General features: G+C 40.6%; 1 protein-coding gene across 1 annotated transcript in view; it reads right to left on the reverse strand.

Annotated features, from left to right (window-relative positions):
• The window catches only part of slc22a16 (solute carrier family 22 member 16), a 54419-nt gene extending 30463 nt beyond the window's left edge, over positions 1–23956 (reverse strand). Inside the window, exons 1-3 of the mRNA XM_046292162.1 lie at positions 23850–23956; positions 19600–20082; positions 1923–2040 (exon numbers count right to left, since the gene is read on the reverse strand). Of these exons, the coding sequence (XP_046148118.1) occupies positions 1923–2040; positions 19600–20082; positions 23850–23893 (645 nt within the window). The 5' untranslated portion in view covers positions 23894–23956. The remainder of the gene's footprint in view (positions 1–1922; positions 2041–19599; positions 20083–23849) is intronic.
• Between the last annotated feature and the right edge of the window lie 429 nt (positions 23957–24385).

Raw genomic sequence — 24385 nt, forward strand, 5'->3', positions numbered from 1 at the left:
ACACACACACACACACACACACACACACACACACACACACACACACACACACACACACACACACACACACCTCGCATTACTGTTGATGCAGAAAGTTAATCTAAGGCCTGAAAACAAGTCTCATATATCTTATCTACTTATCCTGGATTTAGTAAATGGACCGTGAGAGCAGACTGTGGTTAGAATATACTGTAGATCAAACCTTATCTTCAGAGAATTACCCAGATACTAGCCTAGGCTAGCCATATCAACATTCTCTAAGGCTGACTGCTTTGCATCCAGATGGAGAGACGAAGACACTCATACAGTTCACAGACCTTTACACATGCAGTCACATAGCCAGGACATTTTATTTTGGTTATGATTTTTGTTTTCAAGGAAGGTACTTTAAACCATCTTACATGTAGCACTTCCATGAGCTATCCTGCCGATGGTCATCTCTTCCTCAGCTATTCTTTAAACATAAGCCACACCCTCTACTGACAGGGCTGGCCCATAGAGAGGCAGTTCACAGGAAGGCCAAAAATATCATTAAGGACATCAACCACCCGCTCCACGGCCTGTTCACCCTGATATCATCCAGAACGCAAGGTCAGTACAGGTGTATCAAAGCTGGGACAGAAAGACTGAAATACAGCTTTATCTCAAGGTCAAGGACTTCCAGCGCCGACAGAGATGGACGCCTCGCTTCGCGTTCCTAGGAAACTATGCAGATGGTTAATAGCCTTCACTAGCCGGCCTCCACCCAGTACCCTGCCCTGAACTTAGTCAGTGTCACTAGCCGGCTACCACCCGGTTACTCAACCCTGCACCTTAGAAGCTGCAACCTTATGTAAAGTGCATTTGGAGAGTATTCAGAACTCCAAGTGGGCTGTCATGTGTCTTTTACTGAGGAGTGGCTTCCGTCTAGCCACTCTGCCATAAAGGCCTGATTGGTGGAGTGCTGCAGAGATGGTTGTCTTTCTGGAAGATTCTACCATCTCCACAGACTAACTCTGGAGCCATGTCAGAGTGACCATTGGGTTCTTTGTCACCTCCCTGACCAACGCCCTTCTCCCCTGATTGCTCAGTTTGGCCATGCGACCAGCTCTAGAAAGAGTCTTGGTGTTTCCAAACTTCTTCCATTTAAGAATGATGGAGGCCGCTATGTTCTTGGGGACCTTCAATACTGAGTACATTTTTTGGCACCCACCTGTTATTGTAATGGTGAGAGTTTGCCAACCATCATTAACCTCATAGTCATTGTTGATTTAAAATCCAAATATTGAAGTTTAGAGCTAAAAGAAGAAAAAATGCTTCACTCTCCCAATACTTACAGAGGGTATCGTACATTTGACCTTAGTGAAAAGGAACAACTGTAGGACTTCTGCTCAGGGCAGAGGTGGAAGAGAGAAATTTAAGACGTAAAGAGAGAGAGAGAGAGAGAGAGAGAGAGAGAGAGAGAGAGAGAGAGAGAGAGAGAGAGACACACAAATAGCCTAGTATGGAAGCAGTTTACAGTTTATAGCCTCTAGTATGACCTGGCAAATAATCTAATACTAACAAATACAAATACTGGATGAATACAAACTAATGTATATAACTGCTACCAAAATCAAATCAAATCAAATATATTTATATAGCCCTTCATACATCAGCTGATGTCTCAAAGTGCTGTACAGAAACCCAGCCTAAAACCCCAAACTGCAAGCAATGTAGGTGTAGAAGCACCAACTTGAGATATGCATAAATAACCCACAACTTTTGCATACAGCATACAATTACTGTATTTTATGGGAGATTATTCCGAAATTTAAAGTAAAGTGCATGTCTCAAGATAGGATTTGCCCATAAAATGTCATCCTGCATTCCTTACACTACATTACACTCCACATGTGTTGATAGTTAGGCTTTTCTTACAACTCTTACACGCACACACTTACCATGGCGAGCAGGAAGCGGATGACCATAAATAGGTAGTAGTTTCCCGTGAATGCCACGCTTACACCAAACACAAACTGGCAGAGGCTGGTGATCATTAGGATCCTCCGTCTGCCAACCCTGAGAGAGAGAGAGAGAGAGAGAGAGAGAGAGAGAGAGAGAGAGAGAGAGAGAGAGAGAGAGAGAGAGAGAGAGAGAGAGAGAGAGAGAGAGAGAGAGACTATAGTTGAACTAAAAGGATACTACAGTTTACTATAGAATATTAAAGTGCTTAGTATAGAATTCTGTGGTAAACTATAGTATACTGTAGAATACTATACCCAGTAGTATCCCTTGATTGTGTAGTAATTGTAATTGTTTAGTATATTGTAGTATACCATAGTAAACACTACAGTATTCTCCACACATAAAACACTAGTAAATACTACAGAAATGTCTGCAAAACATTAGTCGACAAAAACACTACTTTTTATACTATAGTAAATAAGACAGTATTTAATGTGCATATACCCTGCCCATTCTCCGCCACCAATAAATGAGAAACCTACATGCCAAGAATAGAGCTTAAATTGGGTTCTGAAAAAAATTGGGTTCTCCCCCCCATTCAGCTGAAAAGGTGGCGTGGGGAATTCAAAAATATTCTTTAGAAATATTTAACTTTCACACATTAACAAGTCCAACACAGCAAATGAAAGATAAACATATTGTTAATCTACCCATCATGTCTGATTTTTTAAATGTTTTACAGCGAAAACACAATATATACAGTGCCTTGCGAAAGTATTCGGCCCCCTTGAACTTTGCGACCTTTTGCCACATTTCAGGCTTCAAACATAAAGATATAAAACTGTATTTTTTTGTGAAGAATCAAAAACAAGTGGGACACAATCATGAAGTGGAACGACATTTATTGGATATTTCAAACCTTTTTAACAAATCAAAAACTGAAAAATTGGGCGTGCAAAATTATTCAGCCCCCTTAAGTTAATACTTTGTAGCGCCACCTTTTGCCTCGATTACAGCTGTAAGTCGCTTGGGGTATGTCTCTATCAGTTTTGCACATCGAGAGACTGACATTTTTTCCCATTCCTCCTTGCAAAACAGCTCGAGCTCAGTGAGGTTGGATGGAGAGCATTTGTGAACAACAGTTTTCAGTTCTTTCCACAGATTCTCGATTGGATTCAGGTCTGGACTTTGACTTGGCCATTCTAACACCTGGATATGTTTATTTTTGAACCATTCCATTGTAGATTTTGCTTTATGTTTTGGATCATTGTCTTGTTGGAAGACAAATCTCTGTCCCAGTCTCAGGTCTTTTGCAGACTCCATCAGGTTTTCTTCCAGAATGGTCTTGTATTTGGCTCCATCCATCTTCCCATCAATTTTAACCATCTTCAAAGGCAGTCAAGTCTGGAGTGAACCAAGGGCTATATCTGTTCTTAGTTCTACATTTTTTGAATGGGGCATGTTTATTTAAGATGGTGAGGAAAGCACTTTTAAAGAATAATCAGGCATCCTCTACTGGCGGAATGAGGTCAATATCCTTCCAGGATATCTGGGCAAGGTCAATTAGAAAGGCCTGCTCATTGAAGTGTTTTAGGGAGCGTTTGACAGTGATGAGGGGTGGTCGTTTGACCGTGGACCCATTACGGATGCAGGCAATGAGGCAGTGGTCACTGAGATCCTGGTTGAAGACAGCAGAGGTGTATTTAGAGGGCAGGTTGGTCAGGATGATATCTATGAGGGTGCCCGTGTTTACATATTTAGCATTGTACCTGGTAGGTTCCATGATCCTTTGTGAGATTGAGGGCATCTAGATTATATTGTAGAATTGTGGCTTGCAGCTGACCTCCATCTCATCCATTTATCCCTCTTCCCCTCACTCATCACCACTCACTCCATCTCATGCTTCTTGTCCGGCAGGGAAAGTTTGTTTATTGTTGAAATTAATGTATTTTGTTGCATTATTCAAGCTTAAAATGTCATTTAAGGGAATTTTATGAGGGAAAACATTTTGTTTTGGGAATTTTCAAAGTACTTTCAGTATTATTAATTTCAGACCTGGAGACAGGCGGCGCAGCATCGTCCGGGTTAGGAGAGGGTTTCGCCGGCTGGGCTGTCCTTGTCCCATCGCGCTCTAGCGACTCCTTGTGGTGGGCCGGGCGCATGCACGCTGACTTCGATCACCAGTTGTACAGTGTTTCCTCCAACACATTGATGCGGCTGGCTTCCTGGTTAAGCGAGCAGTTAGAAGAAGCAGTGTGGCCTGGTAGGGTCGTGAAAAATTATTGTATGTAGTTTCTTGCAATAGGCCTCTAAGACTTAAAATAATATTTCTCTCAAAATGTTGATTCCTAAAAGATGTCCGGTAATTTGATTGATTCCATCAGATTTGTCTAAAATCCTAAATGAATCAGGAGTGACCAGGGTCAGGGATACCATAAGGACTTATCCATTAATTCATTAATGCAACAACATTCCTCATGGTCTGTAAATTCTCTACTTTTGAAAGATTTTAACAAACAATATTGGAATCACCATGGACACAACCATAAACTGTCAACTATCTGCCTGTCACGTTCTGACCTTAGTTCCTTTTTTATGTCTTTGTGTTAGTTTGGTCAGGGCGTGAGTTGGGGTGGGTAGTCTATGTTCTTTTTTCTATGTTGTATTTCTGTGTTAGGCTTGGTATGGTTCTCAATCAGAGGCAGCTGTCGATCGTTGTCTCTGATTGAGAATCATGTTTAGGTAGCCTGTTTTACCCATTTTGGTTGTGGGTGATTGTTTTCTGTGTCTGTGTTTTCCGGACAGAACTGTTTCGTTTTCATTTTGTGTAGTGTTCAGTTTTTTTTTAATATGACGAACACTTCCCACGCTGCGTTTTGGTCCTCTTCTCCTTCTCCAGACGAAAATCGTTACACTGCCAGATAATTTAAAATAGAATATTAATTTTGGTTCAAGTATGTTACATTTAATTAGGTTTTGGAGTCCTAAAGCAACTGAAGAAAAACTAAATTGCTACTGTGTATATCATTTGAATAAAGAAGAAAAATGCAAGATTTTTCAACTCCATAAAATATCAACTGACAGAGTGTTGAAAGATCTGATAGAATGGTTATGTTTTTATTAGGGATTTTCAAATTAATAATTGTCTATATTTTATAAATGTTTCAATTGAACTTTTATCTTTAGAGGCAAAAATGTCTGTTTTGAGTATCTATTGTCAACTCTGTCAGTGGCTTGTCAACTAAGTGTCTGATGGCTAACCCTTAAGAACCTTTTCAATATTTTCAAAAAATATGTAATCACTGTTCTGCAAAATACAGTGCCTTCGGGAAGTATTCAGACCCTTGACCTCTTCCACATGTTGTTAGGTTACAGCCTTATTCTAAAATGTATACATATATTTCCCCCTCATCAATGTACACACTATACCCCATAATGACAGAGCAAAAACATTTTTATATTTTTATACGTTTTTGCTAATTTATTAAACATAACCGGAAATATAACATTTACATAAGTATTCAGATCCTTTACTCAGTACTTTGGCAGCGATTACAGCCTTAAGTCTTCTTGGGTATGATGCTACAAGCTTAGCATGCCTGTATTTGGGGTGTTTCTCACATTCGTCTGTGCAGATCCTCTCAAGCTCTGTCAGGTTGTATGGGGAGCGTTGCGGCACAGCTATTTTGCCGCACAGCTGTGATGCTGCCACCACCATGCTTCACCATAGGGATGGTGCCAGACATGACTGTCCTCCAGACATGACTAGGGCTATTGCGGTGACCATATTACCTCCAAACCGGTGGTCACGAGTCATGAAGGTAGTCAAATTCCACATGATTGTTTAATCACGGTATTTAGGCTTCTCCCAGCTCTGATGCTGCTGATGGTCATTAGAAGCCTACCAAACGTACTAACTGCCTGGTACTCAGCACTAATGACTCTCATATAAATGCAAATGTATTTGAAATTCTAATCAAACACTTCATGAGAGCCAATGAGCTCATATTGCACAACATTTCTATAGGCTATGCAATTGCGGGAGTGATGGCCACTAATAAAAAGACGATCCCATCAGCTTTCTATAGGCTAGGCCTACTATATTTATTTCTCAACATTAAGCACATTGTTTCTCTTCACAACAGGAAGCGTACCTGGCTGTCATGAAAATAAACCACAGGGAAAAGCGTCCTCTATTCATTATTTAAGATTTGATTTATTTATAAATGTAACCTTCATTTAACCAGGCAAGTCAGTTAAGAACAAATTCTTATTTACAATGATGGTCTACACCAGCCAAACCCAGATGGCCCTGGGCCAATTGTGCACCGCCCAATCCCAGTCGGTTATGATACAGCCATGGATCGAACCAGGGTGTTCATAGTGATGCCTCTAGCACTAAGATGCAGTGTCTTAGACAGTTGCGCCACTCGGGAGCTCCATGAAATGTATTTTTTTCCACTGCCCGTGTTTCGATACAGGTGCATAATAATGGTCCATTCTAAATCAAAACAGATGTCACACATATATTATTGAGTATATGGAAAGACAAGATTAAATCAAGAATAATCCGATGGGTGACAATGTCAGCCTATCACTTGTGAATGATATATTATCACTTGTGAATGATGCCCAGCATAAGAAACAATGCCTTTTTTTTGGCAACTTTTTCGAATCACAGTCCCTGTTATGCAGGTGAATGAGGACCCAAAAGCGACTTGGCGAAAACAGAGTCTTTAATCCAGTAAAGTAACTTTACAATCAAAAGGCATAATTCTACTCGTAATGACGAGAACAGACTGGAGACTTGATCAAGAACTGCAGGTTGCCTCGGGAAGGCACTTGAACGTAGCAGACTCAGACACCTGCTCACCACGCAGCATCTGAGGGAAACACGACACGACAGGGCGATACATAGACACAGCACGGTGAACAATAGACAAGGATCCGACAGGGCAGGAACGGAAAACAAGGAGAGAAATAGGGACTCTAATCAGGGAAAAGGATCGGGAACAGGTGTGGGAAGACTAAATGATTGATTAGGGGAATAGGAACAGCTGGGAGCAGGAACGGAACGATAGAGAGAAGAGAGAGAGGAAGGGAGAGAGAAAAAGGGGAACGAACCTAAAAAGACCAGCAGGGGGAAAATGAACAGAGGGAAAAGCAAAATGACAAGACAATCTAAGACAAAACATGACAGTCCCACACCTGACGTAGCATAGCCCATAGGCCTACATTTCACAACTGAATTGGCCAAATAACTTCATAAAATTAAGCACACTAATACGCTTTACAATGGGTGTAGAGCCTAACTGGCATACATAGGTTTGGGGAAGATCATTTTCACCATAAAAATGCACCTTTCTAATAAAAGCATTACATGCATAATTGCATTTGCGGTCACTTTTGATAATGGTGTTTTCCGCTAATGGAATATTAGTGCTTATAGCCTACTACCATGTGCGCATTGCTGCGCTTATATTGTGAAGAAATAGCCTCATAGTTTATCAACATTTTAAGCTAAACATTCTGATCTGTTTAGCTTAAAGTGGTTGTATTAATTTGGCATCCCACAACTGTCCCAGACCATGTTGGGAATATTTATTTCTTACACAGAGTAGAATAGGCTGACTTTTGTACTATGGAGGATAGTAGATTGAATTAGGCTAGTGCTTTGGCTGTTCGTTAGGCCTACTACTTGATTTGGCCTAACGAGAAGCACTCAGGGTGAAGGGCATAACGGCCACTGGACGCAAAAGGCATGGATTTGTTTAGAGTGCATTACGGCCACACAAAAGGGGATGCCGCAGTGAAATTCTAGGCATTATCAAGTGCTTGTCAGATTGTGAATGAGTGACTGATGTAGTGTGTACAGCCTGCACACAAAAAAACAAAGCAGAGCTCATGCCTTTCAAATGACTTTTTTCAAATCATCATTAGAGTCGCATCATACAGCTTCACAATGAAACCAAAACACATAGCCCAACGTTTGTAGAACATCTAAAGCTACATTAATAACTCCAAATTAAGCATATAGGAGGACCTATTTCTTTGTTAACCGCTCAACACAGAATAGCCATGCGCACTCACTCAATTCGTTTTGGGAAAAATATCCTTTCTATTTTATTCAACTTTGTTCAATTGTATTCTCCATGATATAAAATATTGCCACGGAATTCTAAGCAAATCTTGTCTGCTAAATGAACTAGTGCAGTCCACAGCCATACTGTATCAGGGCCTAAGATAAGGACAACTCAGAGGATGCTATTCTGTTCTTCTTACATAGACCACATTTTCATTATATCATGCCTCTTTAGACCAGTCTAACATAAATCATGGATTTATTGTGAAGGTGCAGGCTATACTACATGGATTTATTAGACTTTTTAAGATGTATATGTTCCAAAGGTCTGCATCAGCAGCTTGTGTGGAAGCCAGGAGTTGCTAAATGTTAATTAACGGTCAATTACCGTGAGACCGACAGTTATTTCCCCCGGCTGGCTAAATTTGGTGAAGCCCTAGAAGTGACGCTTGGCATTTAGGCCAAAGAGTTAACTATTGGTTTCATCAGACCAAAGAATCTTGTTTCTCATGGTCTGAGAGTCTTTAGTTAACCTTTGGCAAACTCCAAGCGGGCTGTCATGTGCCTATTACTTTGGAGTGGCTTCTGTCTGGCCACTCTACCATAAAGGCTTCGATTGGTGGATGCTACAGAGATGGTTGTCCTTCTGGAAGGTTCTCCCATCTCCACAAAGGAACTCTAGAGCTCTGTCAGAGTGACCATCGGGTTCTTTGTCACCTCCCTGACCAAGGCCCTTCTCCCCAGATTGCTCAGTTTGGCCGGGCGGCCAGCCAGCTCTAGGAAGAGTCTTGGTGGTTCCAAACTCCTGACCTTCAATGCTGCAGAAATGTTTTGCCACCCTTCCCCAGATATGTGCCTCAACACAATCCTGTCTCGGAGCTCAACAGACAATTCCTTTGACCTCATGGCTTGGTTTTTGCTCTGAGATGCACTGTCTTCTGTGTGACCTTATATAGACATGTGTGTGCCTTTCCAAATAATGTCAAATCAATAGAATTTACCACAGGTGGACTCCAATCAAGTTGTAGAACCATCTCAAGGATAATCAATGGAAACAGGATGCATATGAGCTTAATTTCAAGTCTCATAGCGAAGGGTCTGAATACTTATGAGTTTTTTTATTTATTCATACATTTCTAAACTTTTCTAAAAAACGGTTTTCACTTTGTCATTATGGGGTATTGTGTGTAGATTTCTGTGGAAATGATTTATTTAATCCATTTTAGAATAAGGCTGTAAAGTAACAAAATGTGGAAAAAGTCAAGGGGTTTGAATACTTTCTGAAGGCACTGTATGCTTAAATAATTGAAGTATTTGCTGTGCTAGACCTAATGGATAATGTTTGCTTTATAAATGTTGTTTTATGTTCTAAATCTAGAAAAACATGTAAAAATGCTAACGAAATTAGCCCTGGAGCATTTGATAGTGCTATAAAACAAAATAGGTTTGGAGATCTGTATTACATATAATGTTAGAATTAAACAATCAAGGCCAATAAACACTTGTTGCACAATAATTGTAAAAAGGAAATGCCTTTTATGGTGTCTGACAGAGTTTACATAAATCCAGTTAGTTGCATTTATTATGTTTTTTTTTTACAAACTTAGGTTTGTAAAAAACATGGTGTGACAGCTGATACTTTGATATATCAAGATATATATTTCAAATTGTGTCAATATTAAGACAAATATATAGCTCAAAAACAGCAACATTTTCTCTCTGCCTCAAGGCAAAATGTATAACATAGCATGCGATTAGCTATAAAACTACACACTTTTCTCTCTGCCCCATGGCAAAGGGGGTGCTTTGCTCAGACCTCATGGGGGGCCTGCGAAACTACACGACGCCACTGATAGTGTACCCTTCTTCTGTATTACACAGACTGTCCGACCAAGTGACCGACCGTTGTATCTTACATGCTGACCACACTGTTTGCGTTACGTGCTTGAGCATTGCAAAATAAATGTACACGTGTTATAAATGTACACGTTATTCAATAATTTCATCCAAACTGCTCACAAGCGTCAACAAGTGTCTGCGAAGCCAGGCGCTAAAATAGAACTTCGTTCTAAAATATTTTTGATGTTTCACGCGATGCAAGTCCCACCTCTCCCATCTCCTCAGTGGTTTTTAGTAGCATATACCCTCGTGTGTGATTGAAAGATGAACTGAGGTCCACACTCCAGTCCAGTTGGTGGTGGTAATGCACCTTAAAGTTGGTTGCCAAGCGCAATATAAAGTCTAAAGAAGAAGAAGACTGAAGGAGGAGCGATTACTAGAAACTAACAAGGTTTACCCTTTTATCTGTGGATTAATTGTCAGAGTAAAGGACAATTAATCCACAGATGCATTTCAGGTAAAATAACCCAATATTCCTATCCCAGGACAAATCAGCTAGCAACAGCAAGCAAGTTGGCTAAATTGCTATTGAATATTTCATGCGTTTCGACCAGTCCCCAAATAAATATAGTTAGTTCAGAGTTTGTTTTGATATTTCAAACTGCTCGTCCTGATCGCGTCTGGTGTGGATGGACAAAATCACCATATGTGCGATGGTGCACGCAGGTGCCCGGTCTACTAGTCAGCATGTTACAGTATTGTTAGTAACTCCAAAAGTAAAATGACATCAAGGGGTGCAGTGCTGCCGGAGCTGGTAAAAGTATTTCTGATTCATTCTAAATAAATCATTTTTTAATTACCACAAAAACTCCATGGAAAATTCTAGAATGGCAAACCAAATAAATATGTATAGCAGCCTAGATGTATGGTAAATGGGTGTTTCTTCCCTGGCAGTGGCAAGAATGATGACAAATTATAGGTTACGTGTGTGCACTGTGGAGGCCCGTTGGAGGCTTGACCACTTTTTTAAAAAAAATCCTTGATGTTCATAAAATTCCACGGACCCTTCTCTTGTGTTGTGGAACCCAGAATGACATGTGACCACTTGTTTACGGCGACACCGTTCTGCTGAGGACAACACAACTAGAGTGGCCATCGCAAAGTCCAAGGAGCCTGACCCTCTTTGGAATTTGCTGTAGTCATGCTAGGGATATTTAGCCTACATTGGCAATTGGTTGAGACACAGGGCCCTTTCTAGCTTGGTGTGTCAGGGTGGGCAATTGGAAATGTAAATTGGGCCAAGTTGGAGGTAACAATGCATTTAGGCTATAGTTTATTGAGATGTAGTAATGATTTATGTTCACTACTTGGACAATTGATTTGATAGCATGTTAAATCCATGCAAATAAATTTGATTAATTGATAGTTCACTTCTGTTGTCTTGTATTCTGTAATATGGTATATTGTAACACTGTCTTCAAGCTAATCAAATGTCATTTGTGATACAGTGAGTGAGCTACACAATACATTGAAATACCTACTAACAATAAAGCTATCCTCGCAAACAGTGCAATGATATTAAAGGGACATTTCACAGCTGCTCTAGTGAAAAGTTTGGACACCTACTCATTCAAGGTTTTTTCTTTGTTTTTACTATATTCTACATTGTAGAATAATAGTGAAAACATCAAAACTAAGAAATAACACATATGGAATCATGTAGTAACCAAAAAAGTATTAAACAAATCTAAATATATTTTAGATTCTTCAAAGTAGCCACCCTTTGCCTTGATGACAGCTTTGCATACTCTTTGCATTCTTTCAACCAGCTTCATGAGGTAGTCACCTGAACTGCATTTCAATTAACAGGTGTGCCTTGTGAAACGTAGCTTCCCCTGGAATGCTTTTCCAAGTTTTGAAGGAGTTCCCACATATGCTGAGCACTTGTTGGCTGCTTTTTCTTCACTCTGTGGTCCAACTCATCCCAAACCATCTCAATTGGGTTGAGGTCGGGTGATTGCGGAGGCCAGAACATCTGATGCAGCACTCGATCACCCTCCTTCTTGGTCAAATAGCCCTTACACAGCCTGGAAGTGTGTTGGGTCATTGTCCTGTTAAAAAAAACAAATGATAGTCCCACTAAGCGCAAAACAGATGGGATGACGTATCGCTGCAGAATGCTGTGGTAGCCATACTAGTTAAGTGTGCCTCGAATTTAAATAAATCACAGACACTGTCACCAGCAAAGCACCCACACACCATCACACCTCCTCCTCCATGCTTCACGGTGGGAACCACAAATGCGGAGATCATTAGTTCACCTACTCTGCATCTCACAAAGACATGGCGGTTGGAAGCAAAAATCTCCAATTTGGACTCATCAGCCCAAAGGACAGATTTCCACCGGTTTAAAAGTCCATTGCTTGTGTTTCTTGGCCCAAGCAAGTCTCTTCTTCTTATAGGTGTCCTTTAGTAGTGGTTTCTTTGCAGCAATTCGACCATGAAGGCCTGATTCCGCAGTCTCCTCTGAACAGTTGATGTTGAAATGTGTCTGTTATACTTTAACTTTGAAGCATTCATTTGGGTAACTCTAGAGTCTGGTAACTCTAGTGAACTTGTCCTCTACAGCAGAGGTAACTCTGGGTATTCCTTTCCTGTGGCGGTCCTCATGAAAAACAGTTTCATCGTAGCGCTTGATGTTTTTTGCGACTGCACTTGCAGAAACTTTGAAAGTTCTTGAAATTTTCCTTATTGGGTTAAAGTAATGGTGGACTGCCGTTTCTGCCTGGGCGGCAGGGTAGCCTAGTGGTTAGAGTGTTGGACTATTAACCGGAAGGTTGCAAGTTCAAACCCCTGAGCTGACAAGGTACAAATCTGTCGTTCTGCTCCTGAACAGGCAGTTAACCCGGTGTTCCTAGGCCGTCATTGAAAATAAGAATTTGTTCTTAACTGACTTGCCTGGTTAAATAAAGGTAAAATAAATAAAAATTAGCTCTTCTTGCTATAATAGGGACTTGGTATTTTACAAAATAGGGCTATCTTCTGTATACCACCCCTACTTATTCAGAACACAACTGATTGGCTCAACCGCAATAAGAAGGAAATAAATCCACAAATTAACTTTTAACAAGGCACACCTGTTAATTGAAATGCATTCCAGGTGACTACCTCATGAAGCTGGTTGAGAGAATGCCAAGAGTGTGCAAAGCTGTCATCAAGTAAAGGGTGGCTACTTTGAAGAATCTAAAATCTAAAATATATTTTGATTTGTTTAACACTGTTACTACATGATTCCATGTGTGTTATTTCATAGTTTTGATGTCTTCACTATTATTCTACAATGTAGAAAATAGTAAAAATAAAGAAAACCCTTGAAATGAGAAGGTGTGTCTAAACTTTTGATGGGTACTGTACAGTGCCTTGCAAAAGAATTAATCTCCCTTTGCATTTTTCCTATTTTGTTGCATTACAACCTGTAATTTAAATGTATTTTTATTACATGTAATGGACATAAACAAAATAGTCCAAATTGGTGAAGTGAAATGAAAAAAACTTGTTGTAAAAAAATAAAAATAAAAAACAAATGGAAAAGTGGTGCATGCATATGTACTCACCCCCCTTTGCTATGAAGCCCCTAAATAAGTTATGGTGCAACCTTCAAAAGTAACATAATTAGTTAAATGAAGTCCACCTGTGTGCAATCTAAGTGTCACATGATCTTTCACATGATCTCAGTATATACAGTGGGGAGAACAAGTATTTGATACACTGCCGATTTTGCAGGTTTTTCCTACTTACAAAGCATGTAAAAGTCTGTAATTTTTATCATAGGTACATTTCAACTGTGAGGGACGGAATCTAAAACAGAAATCCAGAAAATCACATTGTCTGATTTTTAAGTAATTAATGTGCATTTTATTGCATGACATAAGTATTTGATACATCAGAAAAGCAGAACTTAATATTTGGTACAGAAACCTTTGTTTGCAATTACAGAGATGATATGTTTCCTGTAGTTCATGACTGGGTTTGCATACACTGCAGCAGGGATTTTGGCCCACTCCTCCATACAGACCTTCTCCAGATCCTTCAGGTTTCGGGGCTGTCCCTGGGCAATACGGATTTTCAGCTCCCTCCAAAGATTTTCTATTGGGTTCAGGTCTGGAGACTGGCTAGGACACTCCAGGACCTTGAGATGCTTCTTACGGAGCCACTCCTTATAGTTGCCCTGGCTGTGTGTTTCGGGTCGTTGTCATGCTGGAAGATCTCGTGATACATGGCCCCATCCATCCTCCCCTCAATACTGTGCAGTCGTCCTGTCCCCTTTGCAGAAAAGTATCCACAAAGAATGATGTTTCCACCTCCATGCGTTGTACTCATCCTTCTTCTTCCTCCAAACACGGCAAGTGGAGTTTAGACCAAAAAGCTCTATTTTTGTCTCATCAGACCACATGACCTCCTCCCATTCCTCCTCTGGATCATCCAGATGGTCATTGGCAAACTTCAGACAGGCCTGGACATGCGCTGGCTTGAGCAGGGGGACCTTGCGTGCGCTGCAGGATTTTAATCCATGACGGCGTAGTGTGTTACTAATGGTTTTCTTTGAGACTGTGGTCCCAGCTCTCTTTATGTCATTGACCAGGTCCTGCCTTGTAGTTCTGGGCTGATCCCTCACCTTCCTCATGATCATTGATGCCCCACGAGGTGAGATCTTGCATGGAGCCCCAGACCGAGGGTGATTGACCGTCATCTTGAACTTCTTCCATTTTCTAATAATTGCGCCAACATTTTCATCTGTAATTGCGCCAATTTTATCCCTGAAGTCCTTACACAGCTCTCTAGTCTTGGCCATTGTGGATAAGTTGGAGTCTGTTTGATTGAGTGTGTGGACAGGTGTCTTTTATACAGGTAACGAGTTCAAACAGGTGCAGTTAATACAGGTGATGAGTGGAGAACAGGAGGGCTTCTTAAAGAAAAACTAACAGGTCTGTGAGAGCCGGAATTTTTACTGGTTGGTAGGTGATCAAATACTTATGTCATACAATAAAATGCAAATGAATTACTTAAAAATCATACAATGTGATTTTCTGGATTTTTGTTTTAGATTCTGTCTCTCACAGTTGAAGTGTACCTATGATAAAAATTACAGACCTCTACATGCTTTGCAAGTGGGAAAACCTGCAAAATCGGCAGTGTATCAAATACTTGTTCTCCCCACTGTATATACACCTGTTCTGAAAGGCCCCAGCGTCTGCAACACCACGAAGCAAGGGGCACCACCAAGGAGCTCTCCAAACAGGTCAGGGACAGGTCAGAGCACCATTAAATCCATTATAAAAAAATGCAAAGAATATGGCACCACAACAAAATTGCCAAGAGAGCCCACCAAAACTCATGGACTAGGCAAGGAGGGCATTAATCAGAGGCAACAAAGAGATCAAAGATAACCCTGAAGGAGCTGCAAAGCTCCACAGTGGAGATTGGAGTATCTGTCCATAGGACCACTTTAAGCAGTACACTCCACATGTGAGAGACTCCCCAAACATATGGAAAAAAAGTACTCTGGTCAGATGAGAGTAAAATTGAGCTTTTTGACCATCAAGGAAAACGCTATGTCTGGCGTGAACCAAACACCTCCCATCACCCACAGTGAAGCATGGTGGTGGAAGCATCATGCTGCGGGGATGTTTTTCCATCGGCAGGGACTGGGAAACTGGTCAGAATGGAAGGAATGATGGATAACGCTAAATACTGGGAAATTCTTGAGGGAAACCTGTTTGAGTCTTCCAGCGATTTGAGACTGGGAAGAGGTTCACCTTCCAGCAGGACAATGAACCTAAGCACACTGCTAAAGCAACACTCAATTGGTTTAAGGGGAAACATTTAAATGTCTTGAAATGGCCTAGTCAAAGCCCAGACCTCAATCCAATTGAGAATCTGTGGTATGACTTAAAGATTGCTCTACACCAGCGGAACCCAACCAACTTGAAGGAGCTGGATCAGTTTTGCATTGAAGGATGGGCAAAAATCCCAGTGGCTAGATGTGCCAAGCTTATAGAGACATACCTCAAGAGACTTGAGTTGTAATTGCTGCTAAAGGTGGCTATACAAATTATTGCCTTTGGGGGGGGGGTGAATAGTCGCACGATCAATTTGTCTGTTTCTTTTCTTATTTATTGTTTGTTTTACAATAAATAGCTAATTCATGAGGTGGAGGACCACCCTGTGGATGTGTGAGCTCTTCTTGAAAAGAGGAATCATCAGAAGCAGCCATTGTGGCTATTCATTCAATAGACAGTGCACGGTACATTGTCATCTATAGACGGTACAATAGCTCCTTTTAACCTGTAAACTTGTACCGGTCCCGTTTTGAAAAGCCTTTGAGGGTGGGAACAAGGAAGTATGGCTCCCGTAAGGCTGTTGTTTTTACAAAGCAAAAATGAGTCAAGAAAATTGAAATATTACAGAAATTGAGTCAACCTACACTGAACAAAAATATAAATGCAACATGCAACAATTTCAAATATTTGATTGAGTTACAGTTCCAATGACAGAATCTGTCACCTTAAATAAATTCCTTATGACCTAATCTATGGATTTCACATAACTGGGACATGAATCTGTTAGTCACAGAGACCTTTAAAAAAAGGTAGGGGCGTTGGTCAGAAACCCAGTCAGAATCTTCGCACAGAGTTGTGGAATGTTGTTCCACTCCTCTTCAATAGCTGTGTGAAGTTGCTGGATATTGGCGGGAACAGGAACACGCTGTCGTACACGTCGATCCAGAGGATCCAACACATGCTCAATGGGTGACATGTCTGGTGAGTACGCAGGCCATGGAAGAACTGGGACATTTTCAGCTTCCAGGAATTGTGTACAGATCCTTGCGACATGGAGCCGTGCATTACCATGCTGAAACATGAGGTGGTTGTGGCAGATGAATGCCACGGCAATGGGCCTCAGTATCTTGTCATGGTATTTCTGTGTTTATTTCTGTATTTCAAATTGCGGATCGTTGTCCGTAGCTTATGCCTGCCCATACCATAACCCAACCGCCACTATGGGGCACTTTGTTCACAACATTGAAATCAGCAAACCGCTCGCCCACACGTCTGCCCGGTACAGTTTAAACTGCGATTAATCTGTGAAGAGCACACTTCTCCAGCGTGCCAGTGTCCATCGAAGGTGAGCATTTGTAGGTACACCAAACTGCAGTCAGGTCAAGACACTGGTGAGAACGACGAGCATCCATATGAGCTTCCCTAAGATGTTTTCTGACAGTTTGTGCATAAATTATTTGGTTGTGTAAACCTACAATTTCATCAGCTGTCTCAAAGCATCTCACAGGTGAAGAAGACAGATGTGGAGGTTCTGGGCTGGTGTGATTACACATGGTTTGTGGTTGTGAGGCTCTGGTGGACATTCCTGCAGTCAGCATGCCAATTGCATGCTCCCTCAAAACTCGAGACATCTGTGTCACTGTGTTTGTGACAAAGCTGCACATTTTAGAGTGGCCTTTTATTGACCCCCAGCACAAGGTGCAACTGTGTAATTATGATGCTGTTTAATCATCTTCTTGATGTGCCACACCTGTTAGGTGGATTGATTATCTTGTCAAAGGAGAAATGCTCACTAACAGGGATGTAAACAAATTTGTGCACAAAATGATTTGAGAGAAATTAGCATTTTCGTGCATATGGACAATTTCTGGGAACTTTTATTTAACTTGTGAAACATGGGATCAACACTTTACATGTTGCGTTTTATATATTTGTTCAGTGTAGATATCCTGCAAAGTCCAATGGCTCTACTGAACAAGGACAACTATATCTTCTCGCGTGATCGTGCAGTTGGCGAAACACAAAGGCCCCAAAAACTCTACAAAACATGACTCCATAAATGTTTTGATCAGCAGGCTCAATCAACCAAATGAAAAACACAGCTATTGGGCATAATTATGTTTGAAACACTTTCTCATCGCTCATAATGATTAGGGAGACTGGAGACTCTGGCTCCCCAATGGTGGAACAAACTCCCTCACGACGCCAGGACAGCGGAGTCAATCACCACCTTCCGGAGACACCTGAAACCCCACCTCTTTAAGGAATACCTAGGATAGGATAAAGTAATCCTTCTCACCCCCCCACCCCCCTTAAAATATTTAGATGCACTATTGTAAAGTGGCTGTTCCACTGGATGTCATAAGGTGAATGCACCAATTTGTAAGTCGCTCTGGATAAGAGCGTCTGCTAAATGACTTAAATGTAAATGTAAATGAAAACCACCCCAAATAGTGTCTTGCGGTGAAGTTTCACTTTAAACTGCATGTATTTGTATTTATTACATTTAGGGAAGTTCACGACAGTGTCAAAGTTTATTACTAGTACAGGAGGCCGGCAAATAATCAATAATCTAGTGTGGTGTGACAAGGTGCAGAACGGGCAGGCAGGCTCATGGCCGGCAGAATGGTCAAAACTTGGAAAACAGGAACTAGAAACAGACGGGCGCAAGGGGAAAACTGCTGCTAGGCTTGACAAACAAAACAAACTGGCAACAGACAAACAGAGAGCACAGGTATAAATACACTGGGGATAATGGTGAAGATGGGAGACACCTGGAGGGGGGTGGAGATAAGCACAAAGACAGGTGAAACAGATCAGGGTGTGACAGTATTTACATTAGACTAAAGCCTACTAATTGCTATGCCACATAGTTGCAGTCCTATTAGGATATAAGCCTACTGCAAATTATTGTTGTTTGTTCCTGAATTTGTTCCTCCAGCTGTCCTTTAGCTCCAAAAGTTGGTTCAACTTCTTTAACATTATTGCATGACCCTGGCGCTGTCCTTTCAGCACCACGAAGGGCGCGTCAATTGTTTAAAATGACATCTCATCAAGATCTGTTGCCTACGCCCAATAGTCCTATTCATCACGTATTATTATTATTATTATTATAATAAATAGAAGATGATCACTTCTCACAATGGTGCTTCTTTAGTAAAGTTAAATCAAAGCAGAATCAATGTCTTGCAAGATCACATAATGATTCATTCGCATTTACATAACAGAACCGAATATAATACCATAGCAGAGTAGGCCTATGATGTTACTGTTACGCCATAGACACCTACTAATTTCTAATGAGATTTTAGGATGGCTAGCTAAAGCTGAATAGTTGAATAATTTCTCATCAGAACTCAACAGTGTGCCACTAGGCTGGATATATGCTTTGATTGAAACAAAAGACAAGAAAGGCTAATAGTCTGTTAACACCATCTGCTCTAATTCTCTCACGAAACAGTAATTCAAAGAATGCATATTCCCATGAATGAGATCAATCAAATGATTGGTATGGAAATGCAATTTGGACGTTTCACCGGTAAAACGTGAAGAATTATCATTCACAATTGACAGTGATGATGGCCTATTTGGTAGCCTATGCCTAACTTGGTCTTTGAGGGTATTAAAAATGTGCATTTTTCTTGAGACAATATGTGTGGGCATAGGCAGACGTTGCAATTGGTATGCATATTTTATAATGCATACCAATTGATTGAGGAAATTATGTAATTTACTTATTTATTTTGCTCTCCCTCACATAAAACAAATTGCTCTACACCATTGATGACGACATCAATGTTTTGTCATCGACACCCTTCCAGTTATCAAGGTGCTCCAGGGCACAGGGACACCTCAGGGGACAGATATGATCCCCATATTTGGGATTAAGTAGGTGGGGAGAGCTACTCTTACCTATCAGCGATGTCCCCGAACACCAGTGCTCCGACCAGCACCCCCATCATAAACGTGGGCTGACACAGCTTGGCCAGCCATTCCCTGTCACACACCAGGTCCCAGTCCGTCACGATGCTCTGATACACCTCACTGTGGTCGTACACGTAATGGTAGTTCCCGTCACACTTTTCCGTCGTCCTGTTGACGACCTGCTCGTAGGTAAAGTCTGTGGGGTTCATCCGCTGAGTGCGCTGGCAGGTGCTAAGCTCCCACTGTTGGCCCACAGCCGTTCGGACGACCATGGGTCCGTTCGCCGGTTTGAAGAATGGTAGCACCTCCTCCAGGGAAGCACCAGTGTGGTTCCCATACAGGACGTCAGTGATGTTACCTGGCGGAGCACAGACAAAGTTTGGCCTCTCCACGAGGAACACGGAGGCCAGGTAGTGGATTCCACAGGCTATGGCCTGGAAGACAGCAGCAAAGTACAGACATGCCTGGAACCTAGGAGGCGGAGAGGAGGATAAGAGGGAGAGAGGTGAGTATAATATAGGGGGTTCAATAAAAGGATAACATGAGGATGTTGCATTGTAAAACTTTGCCCTGTAAATGTACAGCATTATACTGGTAGCAGAGTTGCCAGTTAAATACTGTAATTTAGCTTTACAGAAGGGATGCTTAACCCTATGGATAAGAAGGGTTTTCAGGGCATTGCTTGTGTACTACAAGTGTGAACTACAATTCTGAGGCTGTTTTAACATTCATAAATGTCAATAATCATCGCTTGCAAAACGGTTTTCGAAACATATGCTTATATACGTTTATCTTTCATATCAGCGAGAAAGAATAGTTCAAATAAAAATGTAAAATCAAATATACACTTAATGTAGGGGTTTTGCACAGATCCATATGCTGTGTGCCTCCAGCTGACAAACTACACTTCCTCCCCAGTTACGCCTACACACAGGTGTTCGGAGCATGCTAGATAGCTAATTAGCACAGGCCTATGTCCTCTGTCTGTCTTCTGTAAACAAGCACTGTAACATGGAGCTATGACCCGTGTGTCACGTTCATTGAAGTGAGGAGACCAAAGCGCAGCGTGATGTGAAAACATTATACTTTTAATAAAGACAGACACTAAACAAACTATACAAAACGAACATGACGCTATCATACAAAAGTGCAGACACAGGCAACTAGACATAGACAATAACCCACGAAATACCCAAAGAAGATGGCTGCCTAAATATGGTTCCCAATCAGAGACAACGATAAACAGCTGCCTCTAATTGAGAACCAATCTAGGCTGGGACTGGTGCACTTCACAAAATAGACGGCATCATGGGGGAGGAAAGTTATGTGCATATATTGAAGCAACATCTCAAGACGTCAGTCAGGAAGTTAAAGCTTGGTTGCAAACGAGTCTTCCAAATGGACAATGACCACAAGCATACTTTCAAAGTTGTGGCAAAATGGCTTACGGACAACAAAGTCAAGGTATTGGAGTGGCAATCACAAAGCCCTGACCTCAACCCTATAGAAAATGTGTGGGCAGAACTGAAAAAGTGTTTGTGAGCAAGGAGGCCTACAAACCTGACTCAGTTACACCCGCTCTGTCAGGAGGAAAGGGCCAAAATTCACTCAACTTATTGTGGGAAGATTGTGGAAGGCTACCCGAAACGTATGACCGAAGTTAAACAATTTAAAGGCATTGCTACCAAACACTAATTGAGTGTATGTAAACTTCTGACCCACTGGAAATGTGATGAAAGGAATAAAATATTAAAGAAATAATTATCTCTACTATTATTCTGACATTTCACATTCTTAAAATAAAGTTGTGATCCTAACTGACCTATAACAGGGAATTTTTACCAGGATAAAGTGTCAGGAATTGTGAAAAACTGAGTTTAAATGTATTTGGCTAAGGTGTATGTAAACTTCCGACTTCAACTGTATATGTATATATATATATATTATATGAATATTCGGTATTTATTATAACTTCTACATTTAGTGACCTGAAAGATGCACTATGCAGAAATCGCTCAGCCATTTCCTGGTTGCTAAAATTCTATTAGTTCACCTAATTTTAGTTTATGTGACAAATCAAGCAAATATAGTGTAGAGAATCATTGTACCATCATCTAAACCACTGGGAAATGTATTTTGCATTAAAAAAAATATTTTCAGGTATTTGAAGCTGGTGTACAAAATTGAAAGCGAAAGAGGCAAAAACTAAACATAAAAACAGGGAAGCATAGCAATAGCACACACAGAACAGATCTACCGCTTCTTAGACTTGCTTTCAATAAGAATGACAGATCTATAACTACCATTTCAATGTGAATTTGGTCAGGTCTCCCAAAAGTTACATATTGCAGCTTTAATAAAATTTTCCTACCATATATCAGTTAAATTGGTACAGCACTCTCACTCACCGGTGCAACAAATGTAGCCTCTTACAAGGCACGACACAAAATATGTTTATGGGCCAGAAACAGCAACACCATGCACCCACTAGTGGTCAAAAGGTTTTTGGTGCTCCAAAAATACGGTAGTGTACTGTATTCTGAGGGATGTAATTATAGTACCATTTGCAATACAGTACCTATTTACAGTAATGTAAATACATTTTCCTGAAATTTATGGTATAATTGACCAGTTACTCTGAAATCACCCAGAGTGCCGTTGCAATTGATGGCAATATAGTGTAAATAATTGATATGGTACATAGCTGTTAGTTTTATTTTATAATACTCTAAAAACAAAGAAGAGCATAATGACAACACGATTTCAAGACATATTGTGTGCCTGTGTGTGTAGGTGTTGGAAGAGAGGGACAAAGAGAGAGATGGAGATTTAAATTAAAATTGGGCATGGGTACAATCCTAGATCTATGATAGGGACACACCTATATTCGGGGTAAGGAGGTTCATGGGCGCTTAAACACAAAACGGGCAGGAGAGCATCCAATAGAGAGAAGTCAGCAGCTGCTGAAAATATTCTTCCATTTCACGGCCCTTTCAAGAAGATATTTACTGAGAAAATAGAAGAAACACGCACACTGCTCTTGCTAGTGTCAATGCTCTTTATTAAATTTTAGGTATCTTTTATTACGCTTTAGGTAGCCGATACGTAGTAAAGCTTAATAAAGAGCAATGATACTAGCAAGAGCAGTGTGAGGGTTTCTTATTTTTTCGCATCTTGTTTAACTGTTGCCATGCACCTGCACAAAGATAGCTCAGATGTGCAAGTGCCTTTTGAAGAAGATATTTACTAAAATAGTCTGCTTCATGCTTTTCACCCAGCATGAGGTTGGTGCCTGGAACGGAACATTGTAATCTACAGTAGGCATAAGCTATTACTGTAAAGCAATACAGTCATTTTTGCAGGAGGCTTTCAATTTCAGTTAATAACAATATTTGTCAGCATCTTACCCATAGTGCCATGCAATATACAGCAATAATTCTGTAAAACACATTTAATGTATTTTACCACGCATTTTACAGTGTTTTCCCGTTGAAATGACAGAAAAGTATTAGTATGCATCAAAGAAATGAAACCGTTACTATCCAACATAATTGATACATGCGTTCTTATAAAGTAGCCTAACAAAAAAATATTCTCATATGCAAAACAATCCAAACATTAACTATACAGTAGGTGTACATTAAGTGTTATGGTTGCATAGTGAGAATGAAACAAAATAATATATTCTAAAAGAGAATGTTTATAGAATTTTACTAACGGGTCAATGATGCAATGCACTTGAAGAAGGAAGAAAGCTGCTGTATTTGTTTTATATATATTTTTTTTATTTGACCTTTATTTAACTAGGCAAGTCAGTTAAGAAAAATTCTTATTTTCAATGACGGCCTAGGAACAGTGGGTTAACTGCTTGTTCGGGGGCAGAACGACAGATTTGTACCTAGTCAGCTCAGGGATTTGAACTTGCAAATTTTCGGTTACTAGTCCAACACTCTAACCACTAGGCTACCCTGCCGCCCTATTTTGTGTGCAGAGAGAAAGAAACATCTACTTTAAGGTCTGCCATATTTAGTGCTACTATGTAGGCTAACCATAAATATAACCATAATCCCCATATAGCTATTTAAAAAAAACTTTTACAACTCTTGACTACAAGAGGGTATACAGTCATCATATTCCTATGGAGGGTGGTCGACTGAACAGGACACATTCTTATAGTTTACGATAGCAAGGATATACTGATTCAATGCAATAAACGTGTATTGTTCCGGGTAACCTACCTTTTGAAGTGTCCAAACTCATCGAATATACGCTCCACGCTCATAACTCGTTGACAGGTCTGGCTCGCCACTGACAATTTGTAAATGTTGGCTTTCACTTGAACACAGAGTAGGAGGGGCGCGAGAATATGGGACATTTCCACTCAGTGCGGCTAACAGGAACATTTTTTTCGCAACTATGGTCAAGAGTGTGGCCACGGGTGAATTTGACAGCCCCGTAGGCTGGGATTTTTTTTCATATTTTTTTCTCCATGATATATATTTTTTATCACTGCTATATGGATAAAATGTTACACATTTGGCCTAGCCATGATGTTTCCTTTGATCAGTCGGATAAGCACTTAGGCCTAACACCTTGTCAATTCACTGCTTTCGGAGATCCAGTGATTCATCATTCTAGCACTCCAAAATAATACAGTGTCCTTCTGTTTCCTTTGATGAAAGACATCACATTCACTCAATCAATTATCCTACTACGTTAAATCATTCATAGACACCAACTGTCTCTCCCTGTCTCTCACAGACACACACCTGCG

Source organism: Oncorhynchus gorbuscha, linkage group LG12 (assembly GCF_021184085.1).
Source record: "Oncorhynchus gorbuscha isolate QuinsamMale2020 ecotype Even-year linkage group LG12, OgorEven_v1.0, whole genome shotgun sequence".
Taxonomy (NCBI): domain Eukaryota; kingdom Metazoa; phylum Chordata; class Actinopteri; order Salmoniformes; family Salmonidae; genus Oncorhynchus; species Oncorhynchus gorbuscha.